At 68.1% G+C, this 15,734-nt stretch overlaps 1 protein-coding gene across 10 annotated transcripts in view; it reads right to left on the bottom strand.

Moving 5' to 3' along the window:
• The window catches only part of MCF2L (MCF.2 cell line derived transforming sequence like), a 92,963-nt gene that overhangs the window by 38,418 nt on the left and 38,811 nt on the right, over window positions 1-15,734 (bottom strand). For all 10 annotated transcript variants that reach the window (XM_065901679.1, XM_065901681.1, XM_065901683.1 and 7 more), the window contains one exon: window positions 468-551. In XM_065901679.1, the coding sequence (XP_065757751.1) occupies window positions 468-551 (84 nt within the window). The remainder of the gene's footprint in view (window positions 1-467; window positions 552-15,734) is intronic.

Below are 15,734 nucleotides of genomic sequence, written 5' to 3'. Positions count from 1 at the left end.
CCCCGTCTCCCCTGCATCCCGCCCCGCGCCCCGCCCCGCGGGGTCACAGACCCCCGCACCCCACCACGGGCGCCCCCACGCCCCGCCCCGCCCCCTGAGCCCCGCCCCTGCCCCGCCCACACTCCACGCCCCTTAGCCCCGCCCCGCTGTTAGTCCCGCCCACGTTCCTGCACCCCGCCCACATCCGAGCCCCGCCTCTGCACCCAGCCCCGCCCATGAGCCCAGCCCCGCCCACTACGCCCCGCCCCCTGAGCCCCGCCCCCACTCCACGCCCCTTAGCCCCGCCCCGCTGTTAGTCCCGCCCATGTTCCTGCACCCCGCCCACATCCGAGCCCCGCCCCTGCACCTAGCCCCGCCCACCAACCCAGTCCCACCCACGAGCCCCGCCCCGCCCACGCCCTCGCCACGCCCACCACACCCCGCCCCGCCCCTGAGCCGCGCTCCACCCCTTCCGGCCTGGCACTCACCCGACAGGTAAGCAAAGCGCTTCTGCAGCTGGTCCCGGATGTCGGCGGCGCAGAGCGGGCTGATGTCGTGGTGCATGATCTCATCTGCGGGAGGACAGAGCAGACGGACACGCAGTCACCGGGGACAGCCCCCGCGCGCCTCGGCTGGGTCAGCCCCACCGCGGACACCGAGGGGACCAGCGCTCTCGGCCCGGCAAGGGGGCTCCGCTTTCCTGTACAGAAACCCTTGTTTCTCAGCACACAGAGAGCTGGGCGCGGAGTGAGTCATCAATATTTAACGTGTGGTGTGCGTCAGAGGCACGCAGAAAGGCGCAGGGATGGACAGGAAGAGGAAGGGCAGAGAGGGGCAGGCAGGCACACGGGAGGCCCGGGGTGCAGAGCAGGGCCCGGGACAGCTGCTCAGGGAGCAGGCCGCTGTGCTCCGCAAGCGCACAGCCATGCCCTGGAAGTGGCCCAGGCCATCCCCGGGGCCCTCACCTGCCGTCTGCGCAATGCCTCACTGGTCAGAGTGGAAACCTGGCCACTGCAGTGGGTCTGCACACACACCTGGCGCCTCACCCCTGCCAGATGCTGACCCTGAGCAGGGCTCCGAGCCCGTCCCCCGCCCGATGCTGACGCCCGCAAGTCCTAGACCAGGGCCGGCAGCGACCCAGCCACAGCCTGGAGGCATCGACCAGAAACAGAGGATTAGCGAGACTCCTGAGAACACAGACACGGACAGGGGTGTGTGAGGTGCTGGGCCCGCGGGACCTGCATCTTAGCGCTGCCTGGCTGGTACCGCATGATGACACCCTGTATCTTGTGTCTGCAAACCTGGGTGTCCTGGAGATTTCTCTACAGACACTCACGACTCACGCTGGTCACTGGCAAATGGCTTAAGTCAGTTCTTCTATACCCGGATTAAGACACAGGCCCCTCACAGGCTGGAGATTTGGGCCACGGAGACCTTGGAGAGAGCTCAGTGGAGGTAGCAAAATGCCCTCCGCCCTCTGCTCCATCCTGCAGACAGGCACGCGGGAGCAGGTGGTGTGTTAGACGCAGGGAGAGTCCTGGAACCCAGCTGTTGTCTGTGGACCTGCCGCCCGCACACCGGCTGCCTTGTGACTCTGCCTGGTGCAGACGAGGAGGGGGCGGGTCCGTGCCCCCCACAGAGCAGACAGCACTCCAGGTTTGGGACTGAGCGGGGATTCACGCCCATCACACTGAGGGCCGGGGCTCCGGCCGTCAGCCCACGGCAGCTCGGGGCAATGCAGCCTCCCTGCGCACGGAAACCTCTCAGCACAGCTTCTTTTGTGGGACAAAAACAGCTGGAAACGATCGCGCCAAGAGAACGCGAAATGTTTCTAATTCCAGACGCGGTGGATCACGGCCGTCACACCGCATTTGTTTGGAACACACGTCGGGTGCAACAGACACGGAGCTGCAAGGAGGCTGGGAGGCCAGGTTTCACGCTGCCCACACTGTCTGTCGAGCGTGAACCCTGGGCTCATCGAGGCCAGAGACATTCCCCAGGGCAGCGGTGCAGGTTTCAAAGCAGGGTGGCCTGCACGGTCCATTCAGACAGACAGACACAACTACTGCATGTTCGATGGCCGCTGGCTGCCCCTCAGAGAGCAGTTTCCAGCCACCATCGAGGCCCGCGGTGTGTGTCACGTGGCCCCCCATGGAGGGCGGGTGCTGGGGGGTGAGACACACGCTCATTTATTCTGCACTCGAGGGGCCGCAGCTGGTTGAGAAGGAAGTGAGGTGCCCGCCTGCCCCTTCTGCGGTCTGGGCAGGAGGTGGGGTCAGCCCGCCCGCCAGCTCAGGGTCAGGGTCAGGGGACGCCCGGCTCCTCCACAGACCCGCTCTGTGTGTGGACAGCGCCTCACAGTTAACCACCGAGCCCGGCCTTCCCGTGGCCCAGACGTGCACGGAGACTCAGGCTGTGACCCGTCACAGGGTCGTTCGAGGCGGGAGGGGTGCAGGGGGGCGTCGGGAGGAGCACCTCGGGGCACAGAGCCCACTGCCCGGTCAGGGGCCAGGGGGAGCGGCCTCTCGCTGAGCTCACGGCTCAGCCGTCCGGAGACCCAGCTCAGCTATACACGAGGACAAAGGGGAAGGACCCCCTGGCCCGCCTCCCCCGCTGGAATCTCTGCCCACAGAGCTGTCCCCCGAGTCCTGCTTAGTCTGGGCAGCATCAGAGAGTCGTTGGGGTGGGGCACCCTTTCATCTTTATGCCGCTTCATCTTAACACAATCAGACTCCGGCAGCAAACTTCCTTCCTCTGGCAAACTGTCTCCCGGACTCTCTCTTTAGGACGAGGATTTCGTAACGCGTCGCGGGCAGCCTCTGAGTAGCTGTGTTTGCCAGCCCCACCTCGGGCAGGGGGCACACATGGGGCAGGGCTGGCAGGGTGCAGAGTGGACCCTGGGAGCCCTGGAAACCACCCCAGGTGGTGGTGGCCGGGGTCAAAGGGGCCCAGAGATCCAGCAGGAGCCTGGTGTTCGGGTTCGGGGGCTGGTTCCTGCCTCTCGGGTGACCCTGGGCCTCACCACGAGGAGCAGGAGGCTGAGCGGGGCTCCTGAGACGGGGTCTGCAGCTGGCGGGAGGCCCTGGGCTGCGAAGTCCACTAAGTCCGCCACAAGCTCATTCCCTTCCCTGTTTACATCTGGCTGAATGTCCACACCCAAGGCTTCCGTTTGTTTTCTATCAAAATACACCCGTGACGCCCTTTCAGAGTTCAAGGTGGAGAGTCCGCGGGGGCCTCCACCCGCTCACTCGGGAGTCCCAGCTCACCAGGACCCGACCCCCCCGGGAATCTCCAAGCCGGAGCAGAGCACGTGCAGAGGCCACAAAGGGGAGGAGCACGCCTGGGGCTTCGAACAGCTCCGGCCTGGCCCTCGGCCAGGGTGGGCCAGGTCAGCTCCCCAAATGTCCGGTCCAGCAGGAGAAGTCTCCGTGGCGACCTGTGTCTGGTCTGTGGCTCTGGGGCTAACCCTCCGGGATGATGGAGACCTACAGCCACTGGGGCTGAATCTGCTCTCACAGCCCACCTGGGGTGTTTTTAAGGAGTTAACTTGTCACTGGATTAGGCTCAAACAGTTCCCATCATGTATGATGCATCATTAACTCAGGTCACCAACATTATCCTGATTTCCTAATCTCAGGAAGTGAATCCTTACGTATTTTAAATAAAAAGCCCCGTATGAGAATATGCTCGACCCAACTCGTATCATTATTAATTCGGTTCATGAACATTCTCCCAATTTCCTGATCTCAGAAGGTGAATCCTCACGTATTTTAAAATAAAAGGCCCCGTATGAGATGCTCGACCAAACTCATCCTCAGGGAAGGGCAAGCACGTGCAGGTTTGAAAACCGAAGGGCGGGGACCAAGGAGGATGCAAAAGTCAGTGGGAAGCAGGCCGCCGGCCCTGAGACGCTGCGGCAGAGAAGCCGGCGAGGCTTCGGGCTGGGGGGCGGAGTGTCCACGCTGCCGCCCACGTGAGCAGGCTGCAGGGGCGCCTGCTGGCCACAGCTCAGGAAACACGCTTCTTTGGATGAAGCAGCACATCCAGCACTGAACATATTCTCACGGACAGACAGCGGGGTCGATGGAGGCCACGGAGAGGCTTTGGGAGCTCCAAGCACCGGTGCCTGGGCTCTGAGGGAGTGTGCCGGGGCTGCTCCTGCCCACCTGGCCGCCGCCCAGAGGGGACACGTGAGCGGCAGGCAGGCCCCGACTGCAGGGCTCCGATGGAGGGCCTGGGCCTCCCCGGCGAGTCCTCCCTGGGGAAGGGTCCTGACGAAGCAGGTCCAGACCTGGGGAGGGGGATGGCCCGGCAGGAGGCCTGGTGGCCCTGTTGGGGGCAGTTTAAACACACGGCCCCCTGCCCGGCGACTCTGAGAGCCCAGCCTGGGTGGGAGGGACGGGGGTGGTTCACACACGCCCACCAGACGTGTACCCACCCAGCAAGGAGCCAGGCAGCGGGCAGGCCAGGCATGGAGGGAAGGGAGGCCCAGGGCAGCCTGGAGCCTCGGGTGTGGGCTCCACGCGGAGCCTGGGCGCCAGGGTTCTGCGGACCTTTCATCACCAACGCACGTGGCTTTGCTGGGGACCCCGCTCCCGCCCGGCCCGTGGCGAGCCTGCAGTGGGTGCAGCTCCCGAGCCCTGCCAGCCCGCCAGGCGGGGCGTCACATGCAGGGGCCCGCGATCAGAGTCACCGTGGGCAGAGCCGGCCGGGCCAGGCCCCTCTCCTGGGCCCTCACTGCCCCTGCCGTGGCCCAACGCCCGCCTCCACCCCGGGCCTGAGGCTAGGTCCTCGCAGAAGCGTTCCATCCTTCTCCAGGCGCCCGGGCCTGTGGGATCTGCCCGATGAGTGGAGGCCACAATTCAAACACACGCCCACCGGCCCGAGCCCCTGGGCCAGCACACACCGGAGACGGAAAGACAGAGACAGGTGAGAAAGACACGGAGAGACAGACAGACCAGCACAGACAGACAGAGGAGGGGGCGCGGGCGACCTGTCTGCAAACAGCAGGCGCGGGTGGAAGTCGGCATCGGGTCCACGGCAGGGAAGGACCTCATCGAGGGGGGCCTACAGCACAGGTGCCCGCGACTCTGAGAAAAGGGATGAACGCTTTCTCTGGTGGGAAAACAGATTGTTTCCAGAAACGGGGCGAAGCCCTCCAGCCCTTGGGTCCTCGGCAGTGAAAGCGTGTGGGCGTGAGGGAAGGCCCAGCAGCCGGCAGGGAGCTCGCTGCACCTGGGGGAGACCTCGAAGCCGAGCCCGAGAAGCCTTCCTCCGAGATTCCAGCCTTGTCATCCTGACGCCGCACACTCTCTCCCCAGGACGAGCACTGTGATCCGGGTGTACGCGTGATGACTGAGGTTTCTGCCCTGGCCCCCCCCGGCACTCACCCTCCGAACCTCATCCACCAGTAAATTCACACGCGCAGTCTCCTCTTTATGAAACTGGAAACTTCAGACACCAAAGGCGAGGGTGTGGCTGATTCACACAATTTACAAAAGACCTATTTAACGAATTATTCCTCAATCCTCAGCAGAAATACCCCTTGGAAGATGAACTCACAACAAAGCCCTCCAAAAGCAGCAGCTTCCATCCCTAGAAACGCGACCAGAAACCCAGGCGCGTCAGCACGGCCACCTCTTTGTTCTCGGTCACCACGGGCGCGACTCTCCCCAAGCCGGGCAGGTACAGGGGCGCCAGCCCCAGACCGCCCCCTGCGACACCCCCCTGCCGGGCCCTGCTGGTCCTGCCCCTGCGGGCACGGAGACCCCCACCCACAACGTCCCTGGGACCCGGAACAAAGGAGCTTCCAGGCTGAGCGGAGACTGCACCCCGGCAGGCGCTGCTCAGGACGAGGGAGAGGACGGGGACAGGCGGGAAGGGGGCCGGCCCGCCCGCCCGCCCCGGAGGCCCCCTGCGAGCTCCCCGCCCGCCTGGGCTCCCGAGCAGGTCCCGCGTGCAGGCCCGGGGCCCCCGCCCGCACGCACGCCCGCGGCCAGCCCACCTGTGCGGGTCTTCAGGAGCAGCCAGAGCGCGGACAGGTCCCGAGACAGCAGGGAGAGGAGGCTCAGGGTCATGCTGCTGCCGCCGGCTGCGTCAGGAGGCAGCGCCCCGCTGCCCGGCACACCCGCGCCGGCCGCAGAGAGGGAGGCGGCTGGGCTCCATGCCGGCCCGCCACCCGCGGGACGAGGACCCCGCTCTGCCCGGGGCCGTGGTCCGCCTGCCTGTTCTGCTCGCGGCCGGTAAACTGCGCTCGGCGGGGTGGTGCTGGGGCTCCCCGGGGGCCGGCTCCCTCCCTGCCGCACGTCCCAGCCCTCCCTGCGGGGGCCCCGGGCTCAGCAGCTCCTAAGCCTGCAGGCAGGCGGGCAGGCAAGCAGGCGGCGGGCAGCGGGGGGCCTGGGGGCTGGAACCACCAAGACCTCCCGGGGCAACCTCTCAGGTCCTCAGGAAGCAGACCTAGAATGAGGCACACCCCGCCCCGCCGGGCCTCCCCAGGGAGTGGGGCCCGGGGGAACTCGTTAAAGTGCAGCTCTGGTTCTGCAGGTGAGTGGCGCTCCCGGAGGCCCGGGGCTCCCGGAGGACCGGGTCTCCAGCAGGAGGGACCCCGGGGGCTGAGCCCAGCCTGCAGGGCCTGGAGAGGATGGTGCTTGGGCCTGGCCGGGATGGGACGTGGCCGTGTATCATTGGGCATCGCGGCTCATCCTCCCCATCCCGGGCACGCAGCCGACTGCGCCCGACCCCCGTCTGGGCCCCGGGGCCTCGACCATAAGCGGAGGCCCTGGAGTCCAGCCGCTCACACCACGCGGGGCAGCGGTCACTGCGCGCCAGGCGCCCCGTCCAGGCCCCGCTGTCCATCACACGGCTCGGGGTCTGACCTGGTCTTCGCTGGACGGGCCCCGTGTCCCCCTCCTCCTGGTTCCCCCGTGGCCTCCCTCTCGCGGCCTCCCGCTGACACTGGACAGGCCCCCTCCCTTGCGCTCTCACACCGCTCCCGGGGCACCCGGGCCGGGGACCTTCCCACGGAGCAGGGGCGACTCTGACCCTCACGCTTGGCCTGGCTCACACCGTGGGCGGTTCTAGTCTCAGCACAGCCTCCAGGGCCACGATCCAACCCCTCGGAGATGCGGAGACCACCACGGCCCAAGTGCAGTCCGCTCCGGCCGGAGGGACAGCTCGGGCATCCGGCACAGTGGAGGCCGCCTGTGGGGTGGGTGACCGAGAGCCTGGCAGTGGCCGTTCAGAGCCCTGACGTGCTTCGGCGAGGTCACACTGCTGGGGCTCCATCCCTTTCGCCTGCTCCTGTGGCCCTTTATCCCGACTCCACAGCAACTGGGGCCTGACCCGTGCCCTCCTGACCGACTAAGTCAAGGGGAAGGCCTGACGTCCGGTCACCATCTCAGGCTTGCCGCGTTGCTCGCCCAGCCGCTGGGCCCCCAGGCTCCACTGTGGGTGCCCTTCTCCAGCCCACAACACAGTATCTGCCTTTCTCGTTTCCCTCCAGGCTGTGCTCGAATGTGAGGCGCACACTCTGCCTGCCGCCTGAGGTCCGAGGCCCGCCGCCTGGGGAGACTGGTGGACAGACTCCCAATGCCCGCCCTGAGCTCCTGAAGAACCCCCCAGAAGGCACCGCACTGCGCTCTGCACCGAACAAGCACGTGCCCGCCTTTACAACCAGAGCCCTTCGGAACTCCAGCATGGAGTTTACAGAGGAGCTAGCGGTTTGGAGGTTTCCCCTCTAAAGACACGTGATCGGTTCCTCCCTTCATCAAACGTGCAGAAGCGGCTGGCAAGGCGTGGGGTCCAGCAGGAGCAGCCAGACTCCGGGGTCCCCCGGAGGAGGCCGCAGGGGGGCTTCCCCAGCAGTGGCTGCGGTCGGGGAGCGGTGAGGACAGATCCCTCCTGGTCTCTCCGGCCCGAGGACCCACGGAGCCGAGGGCCACGGGCATGCCCGCAGGTCCGCACACCTCAGCCCTCCCCCTACGTCCATGGAGCTCTGGTCCCTGTGATGTGAGCCTTGGGCCATCCGCTCCCGGCCCAGGATGCTCCCAGGACGCCCCCCAGGGCCGAGCTCCACTCCCCAGGCTCAGCTGTGCCCCAGCGTGAGTGCCCAGCACGAACGCACAGAACCCACACAACGGGCCGAGATCCTGGGCGGGAGAGGAGGGAGGAGAGGCCGCCCCCCAACCCTCGCCCCCTCCGCGCCCCCCGTATCCTCGCCCCCCTCTGCCCCCCTCTGCGCCCCCAAAGCCCGCCGGGGTGGCGCTTGGGCCGCAGGCGGCCCTCGCATGGCTCTCCTCGGCCTCAGACTGCTGCATCAGCTCCTGGGTGCCCACCGTGCCCCCCGTCCCCGTGACCACAGCCCCCACCACCGAGGGGGGCTGCCGCCTCCCCCGGAAGCCTGCCAGGCTTTCCTTCCCACAGTGCCGATGGTTCTAAGAGACCACGGGCCCAGTCCCTGCTTTTCATGTCCGCCCGATGCTGTGCGCTTGAGAGGGTGCTGAGCGCGGAGTGGGAGGGCGTGCAGGCCAGCTGGGGGCCAAAGGGTGCACGCACTTCCCGCGGTCGCTGGGGACAGTTCAGTAGCTAGCGCCCTGCAGATCCTCGAGGAGGGCCCTGGGCTGGGGGTGACACGCCCGCCACCCTGGGCCACAGCTGAGTGGCAGCCAGACACCCCGACCCCGACGCGCGGCTTTAGGCCCTCGAGCTCACCCAGGACCCGGCACACCAGGGGAGAGTTTGTTTGAGGTGCAAAGGTTCTCCAAGGTGGGGGGGGGTGGCTAGTGATTTTTCAATCACTCGCATCTTTCTGATCAACAAAGAGGGCAGTTTTTCCGGCTCTTCCCAGCAGGCCACCAGCACAAGAAAGGCAAGAACCAGGCAGGAGAGGCTGCAGAGAGCTGGGGACAAGGCCAGGCGGTGGGGGAGGAGCTGGAGGCCGACTGCAGGCCGGGGGGCTGGGCGGGGGGCAGTGCAGAACCTCTGTCCCCGAGCGGAAAGGCGTCCAGCACCCCGACTGCCCTGCAGGAGCTCCCTTGGCTGGCAGGCATCGCGGGCAGGGACCTGAGTGTGAACAGGACGTGTTGTCTGAGGACACAGCACCCGCGCCTCCATGCGTGTTCAGCACACGGTGTAGACGAGCCACGCTCCGAGCACAGTGTTCAGGCCGCCCCGGTGCAGCCCGCCTCCCGCCCTGCTGGTCCGCACACAGTCACAGACGCTCGGCGTTAATCCCTCCCTGTCCAGCGGCGCAAGACGGACGAATGAACCAAGGACAGTCTCCCGTGGGCGAGACGGCCCTCCCGGGACCCCGCGAGAACGTCCGGAGGTGTGACTTTATAGCTGGATCCAGGCCCTGGAAGGTGTGGGGCCCTGAGTGGCCCCAGGCCGCCACCCCCTGCAGCCGCACCCGCTGGTGACGGGGCGGGAGGGGCCGTCGCTGACTCACAGTCTCCTGTTTGCGGAGGCCTCGCCACCTGGCCCTGGAGCGTCGTCATGGCGACCTGTGCGGCAGGTGTCCTCGCTCTGCAAAGCCTCCCAGGTGGGGCTCCTCATCCTCGCCTGGCCCGGCAGGCCCCTCCCCTCCATGTTCCCTCCTTTCCCCAGAGTCCCCCTCCTGCGTCCTCCCTGGCCCTCTGAGGCTCTGTGGTCCTCAAGCCCGGGTCCTCCCCCTTAGGGGAAGGTCCCCAGCTCTGCCCCAATCGCTCTGCTCAGAGCCGAATGCGTGCTCCCAGCCCCAAGCTCACCCACGGCCTCAGGAGCAGGCTTCCTGGCGTGATGGCAGGCCCTGAGGGGCCAGCCCGAGTGATGGTCCTCCCCGCTGGCCATCACATCCCCGCCGCCCCCAGGCTTCCCCTCGAGCTCCCGCCGTGAACTCGGCAGTGAGACCCTGGGCCGGCTGTGCTGGGCCCCCTTCTGGGCCACGTGCCACCACGGCTCGGGGGACCCGAGGCAGGCGGGGCGTCAGCAGCACGGGGTCCCAGGCGAGCTCTCAGCTCACATGGGCGCCGCGGTCCGTGCACGCAGTCAGGAACCTGGGCCAATACCCCAGGTTGAGGCCAGCGCTCTCGGGGGACACCCCACCGCCCCTCCCTCGTCCTGGCTCACGGTCTGTCGGGGTCCAGCCCGGCCCGGCTCTGCGTGGTCCTTCCCCTGGTTCCTTTCCAACGACTCTGGTTTTGTCTGGAGCCTGGACTACAGCCTGCCGCCCAGCCACCCTGCACAGACGCCCTCAGCACTGTCCGTATGCTCCACACTCTCAGAGGGCAGACCCTCCCTCGCCCTCCACCCAAGGCGGCTTAGCCCCGGTCCCGAGGCCACGGGGAGCCCGAGATGACGGGCATGTGGCCCGTGGCAGAGTCGCAGACGGCCGCCACGGGGCCGCGATCCAGGACCCGGGGCCCTTTCGGGGAAGGGAGCAGACTCGCTGCACCCCTGCACCACCTCTCTGCACCCCAGGCCCCCCCGCCTGCTTCGCCTGCAGCCAGAAGCACCAGACCAGACCCCCAGAGAGCGACGAGCATGCGCACGCCAGACGCCCGGCTCCTGCGCCGTGGGGATCACGGCTGGGGCGGATGCGGGCTGGCATGTCCGACCTCGGCCTGCGGGGTCAAGTGCGAGGGCGCGGGAGGCCTGACTGCCTCGTGGGCAGCGGAGGCAGGGCCCGTGAAGTCTGAGCGAAGGACGTCCCCAAGGCATCCGCGACGCACTGCGCTCAGAGCCAGCCAGGACGAGCCCCCACGGCCCCAGGGAAGGCGCTTCTCCCCATCTCTGGCGCCCCTTCCTTCTGACTGCAGCCTGAATCCGGTGTCCGGTCACCCGCCTGTCCAGCACACACCCAGACACGGTGCCCCCGGGGCCCGGACCCCGCCAGCCCCGGAGCCATGCCGCCCCGTCCTCTGAAGACCACTCGGTTCCTCATCCCGGCATCTTCTGCAAGGATGTCCTCGCCTCCCGACCGCAGCCGGGACGGTCAGGCTCGCCCACCGAGGGACCAGATATGGCCGTGGGAACTGCTCGGCCCTCACTTCCACCCTGGCCTGTGTTTCTCACGTGCGTGGAGTTACACGGGGGGCGCCCCACAGCCTCACGTGGTGGGGACGGAAAGACGGACAGAGGTGAGGCTGGGGCGCCTGGCTGCTCGGATGGGAGGCGGCAGGAGGCCGCTCGCCCTCCCGCTGGGCTGTGGGCACGGCCGGGCGCCCCCGCCCGCCTCCCCGAGCTAAGCAGGAAGCCTCTCCCGGCAGATTGGAAAAACAGACACGGGAGCGCAGATAGCATCGCGGGCTCGCGGGCGGGCGGGCGGGGCCGGACAGTGTTTATCCGGCCCCCACCCTCGCGGCTCGGGAACAACGCTCTGCTTGTTCCGTGCGAGCTGCGACCTGGACTGAGCGTGGGGAGGGCCGCCTCCCCGAAGGTCAACATCCTGGCGTCTCACGCGCGACGATTCCGGGAGGGGCAGAGGCAGACGCAGGGCAGGACAAACACGGCTGGGCCCGGGGTCCCCACACGCTGCGAGCGAGGACGCCCGCGGGCCCCAGACCCGCTGGGGCTTGGCCTGTGGACTGCAGGCGCGGGGAGTCAGAGGGCCGCCGGAGCCCAGAGGAAAGGCTCCCCGACACGCACACACACCTGGAAGCACAAAGGGGCTTTTGTGGCGGGATCGGGGCGGTGCAGAGGTGACTGCTCCGCGGTGGCCTCGGGAATTCTGGACCCGAAGGCGACCACCGAGCTGGCTTGTTCCCCTAAAGCACAGCGGGACCCCGGGCACGGGCCTGGAGGAAGGGACGCGGGGGCCGGGCGGGGGGGACACCCAGCCAGCTGGGTGTGCCTGCGGGGCCGGCGCAGTTTCGAGGGGGCGGCGGCTCAGAGGCGCGGCGGGAGGCGCTGAGCTGTGGGGACACGCACCCCCGGGCTCCCAGGCAGGGCGCTCCGGAGAACCAGGGCGGGGGGCGGCACCTGGGGAGGGCGCCCAGGGCCCCTCAGACCCGCACGGGGGAGGAGACGACCCGTGAGGAGAAGACCGCGGGAGGGCGGCCTGCGCTCGACTTGCTTAAAGCTGTTCCCGTCACATCACGGTTCTCGGGCAGTCCACGGCTCCCAGCTCCCCGCCGCAGGAGAGGGTGGGCTCGGTCCAGGCGGGCGGCTGCAGCAGCTGTTTTTATTTTACTTTCTGGCCGCGTGTGAGGCAGGCAGGGTCTTAGTTGCTCGACCAGGGGTCGATCCGCGGCCCCTGCAGTGCAAGTACAGACTCAACCCCTGGACCGCCAGGGAAGCCCCCTGGGAACACCTCTTACCTTTGTGCTAAAAATGTAACTGCGGCCGTAACTAAAAATCACTTAGCGGCTTGGGCCAGAGCGCTCTGGGCTCAGAAGGAACGCCTGATTCTTCTCTGGGGGAGGAGGAGGCGAGGTCCTGGATGTGACGTCTCAGCGGGAGGAGACGGGGTCCGGATTCGAGAGAAGATGGAGGGGACGAGCTGGACGCTGCTTGGGGGCTGGGCCAGGGGCACCTGGGGCCAGGGGTCTTCCCGGTCTGCCCCGGGCCCGAGGGGGATCCCCACCTTCTGCCGCCTGGACCCACTGGTTTTGCACGCCCCCACCAGGTCCTGGGGGGCCCTGCTCCGTCCCCCCAGCTTGGGTGCCCCTGGGCCAGCGGGCAGGATGAGGAGGGGCCCCTGCCTGCCCCTGAGCTGCGGAGATGCCCACGCTGGGCCGGGGCCGTGGACCCTCTTCCCTCCTGGGGCCCCGGGCGGAGACGCACGTGAGCAGGCAGTCTCACCACTGCTTTACTTTCTGCCTTTCTGTGTTGGGACGCAAGATTTTAAACCTCAAATCTGCAGGTTCTTAACCTTTTCTGCTCCCATATAACATTGTCCGCCTGCAAACACGGCGGGTGAAGCACAGAAGCAGCCCGTGTCCAGCCAGAGGCAGCCACGTCCACGGCAAGCGGCCACGTGTGGCCAGGCACCCCCATGCCCCTTGGGATCGCACCAAACACAGCAGCGCCTCCCAGGGAAGCGTCCCACCACGTCACTCCCTGCAGCATCCCCAGACACAGGCTGTTCACAGCAGCGCCTCCCGGGGAAGCGTCCCACCACGTCACTCCCTGCAGCATCCCCAGACACAGGCTGTTCACAGCAGCGCCTCCCGGGGAAGCGTCCCACCACGTCACTCCCTGCAGCATCCCCAGACACAGGCTGTTCACAGCAGCGCCTCCCGGGGAAGCGTCCCACCACGTCACTCCCTGCAGCATCCCCAGACACAGGCTGTTCACAGCAGCGCCTCCCGGGGAAGCGTCCCACCACGTCACTCCCTGCAGCATCCCCAGACACAGGCTGTTCACAGCAGCGCCTCCCGGGGAAGCGTCCCACCACGTCACTCCCTGCAGCATCCCCAGACACAGGCTGTTCACAGCGGCAGCCTCCCACGGCCCTCGGTGGGCTGGGGCCAGGCGGGTCCCCTCTGACAGCGGTCGCTCCCCCGCTAGGCCAGCCCGGACGCGCCTGCGCTCCCTGAGCGACGCCTGCAGCTGGCGGGGACGTGGCCCCAGCGCCCCCCAGCTCCAGGCCACCTGCTCTTCGGGGCCGAGGCTGACCTCTGAGACCCGGGATGCAACGCCTGTGGCCCCAGGAGGTCGGGTCTCACTTCCCCATGGCTGCTCTGACTCAGTCTTAACCCACCAGTCGGGTATTTTTAGCCAAACGTGAGAACACCCGCTCCATCGATGCCATCGTCACGGGAACAGCGGTTCCGAGGGGGCCAGGAGGGGAAGCTGGACGGTAAACGAAAGAGGAAGGAGCCGGAGAATCAAAACAGAAACTGCACGGCCCAGATTAACCTCGTGCCCGGCGGGCTCGGGGGCCTGGGCAGTGCCACCTGCTCAGGGCTGCAGTGTCCTCCAGCGCCAACACGACCAGCCCGTCTCCAGGAAGTGCTGGAAGGGGCGGGTGCGGCCTGCATCGCGCCCGCGTGAGACCGGGGCAGAGGCTGTGACCCAGGCCCCCCGCACGGGCAGTCCCTGCCGTCCCCGGGGCGAGGGCAGGGGGCTGGCACCCGGAGGGGCGTCCGGGAAGAGTGACCCACGGAGGTCGGGTCACTCGGAGGCTGGACCTGAGCGTCGGGACAAGCTTCTCAGCGCTGGGGCCTCGGGTGTCTCGAGCTCAGGGCCCAGGGGGCCCGTTGACCCGAGAAGCTGATCCCAGCTAAATCCCTGAGGACCACGCAGGACAAGCGAGGCTGCATCCCACCACCGGCACCTGGCACTCCCCACCTGTAGAATGGGCGAGGTTCCCGCAAGGCAGGGGTGCCACGCTTCACACACGCGGAGCTCGGGGCCCGCTGGGAGTCAGAGCCGCCCCGCGACGCCGTGGGAGCACCGGCCTGTGTCCTCACTGCGGACCCGGCCCAGGTCACGGCGGCCCCCGAGCATCCCTCACAGAGGAGCCGCGACCCTCACGGCCTCCTGCAGCGGGGCCCGGTCAGCGCCCGGGTCACGACGGCCCCCGAGCGTCCCTCACAGAGGAGCCGCGACCCTCACAGCCTCCTGCAGCGGGGCCCGGTCAGCGCCCGGGTCACGGCGGCCCCCGAGCATCCCTCACAGAGGAGCCGCGACCCTCACGGCCTCCTGCAGCGGGGCCCGGTCAGCGCCCGGGTCACGGCGGCCCCCGAGCGTCCCTCACAGAGGAGCCGCGACCCTCACGGCCTCCCGCAGCGGGGCCCGGTCAGCGCCTGGCCTGGGGGGACTGCCAGCCCCTGGAGAGTGGCCACGGGGCAGCTCCAAGACTGAACCGCACTGAGGCGCGAGGCTGCCGCTGTCACAGGCTCAAAGGCACCACGGGGCCGAGGCTCCGTTCTGCTCTGCGTGTGGACCTCCCCCCTGGGCGCCCTCGAGGGGGTCCGGCCGCTCTGACGGCGGGGCTCAGACCAGCGAGGCTTGGGCTTCTGCCCAAAGGGAGGGTCATCTGGGGACAGGTGGGCGAAGGGCTCGCGTACCCACAGCCCTGTCCCCAAGCTGTTCCAGACACCCTCCCCCGTCACCTCGAGGCCGGCTCTGCACAGCCGGGCCCGGGGCCCAGCCCGCCGCCTGCACTCACCCTCGGCCACGGAGAGCAGCCAGGAGCACCACTCGCAGTAGAGGTAGTAGCTCTTCATCTCCGCCACGGAGATCCGGGCGGCCGTGCCGTCCCCCATGGCCAAGGGCCCGCTGCGTCCGCCTCCTCCCGCTGGACTTTGCTCCCAAGTGCCTGCCAGGGGCCAGCTGGCTTTACTTTCACATCACCCTGGAACCACGGCGTGATCCAGCGGCGGCCGGCCTCCTCGCCCCGCCTGTGGACTCACATGCAGGCCGGGCCGGGCAGCCCCACCTGGCCGCGGGGCAAGGCCTGGGCCAGCTCCATGCTTCAGCCGGTGCCTTGAGGTCAGCACAGCCGTGCCAATCAGAGGACGCTGGCCCGGCCCGGCCGACAACACCCAGGGCAAGTGGGGGGCGTGCCTGTCCGAGGAGGTGCATCCAAGGCCCCTCGACCCTCCAGACGTCAGCCAAGGCCGGCACCTCTGGCCCCGTGTGGGCGAAGGGTCTGCCCCTCCGGAGACCCCTCAGATGCCCGAGGACGCCTGCCCCGCCACACAAGGCGGTCTCTGCGGCCCTGCCCTGCCCCGCACGGGGACCGGGAAACGGCTCCTCACCTGCGGTCCAGGGACCGGGGGGCAGGGCCCATACCCCAAGTGGCAGCCGCCCAGCGAGGCTCGGGGACCCAC

The sequence above is a fragment of the Muntiacus reevesi genome, chromosome 11, assembly GCF_963930625.1.
Source record: "Muntiacus reevesi chromosome 11, mMunRee1.1, whole genome shotgun sequence".
NCBI lineage: Eukaryota > Metazoa > Chordata > Mammalia > Artiodactyla > Cervidae > Muntiacus > Muntiacus reevesi.
The sequence above is the reverse complement of the archived record's forward strand: the minus strand, read 5'-3'. Positions and strand labels throughout refer to the sequence as shown.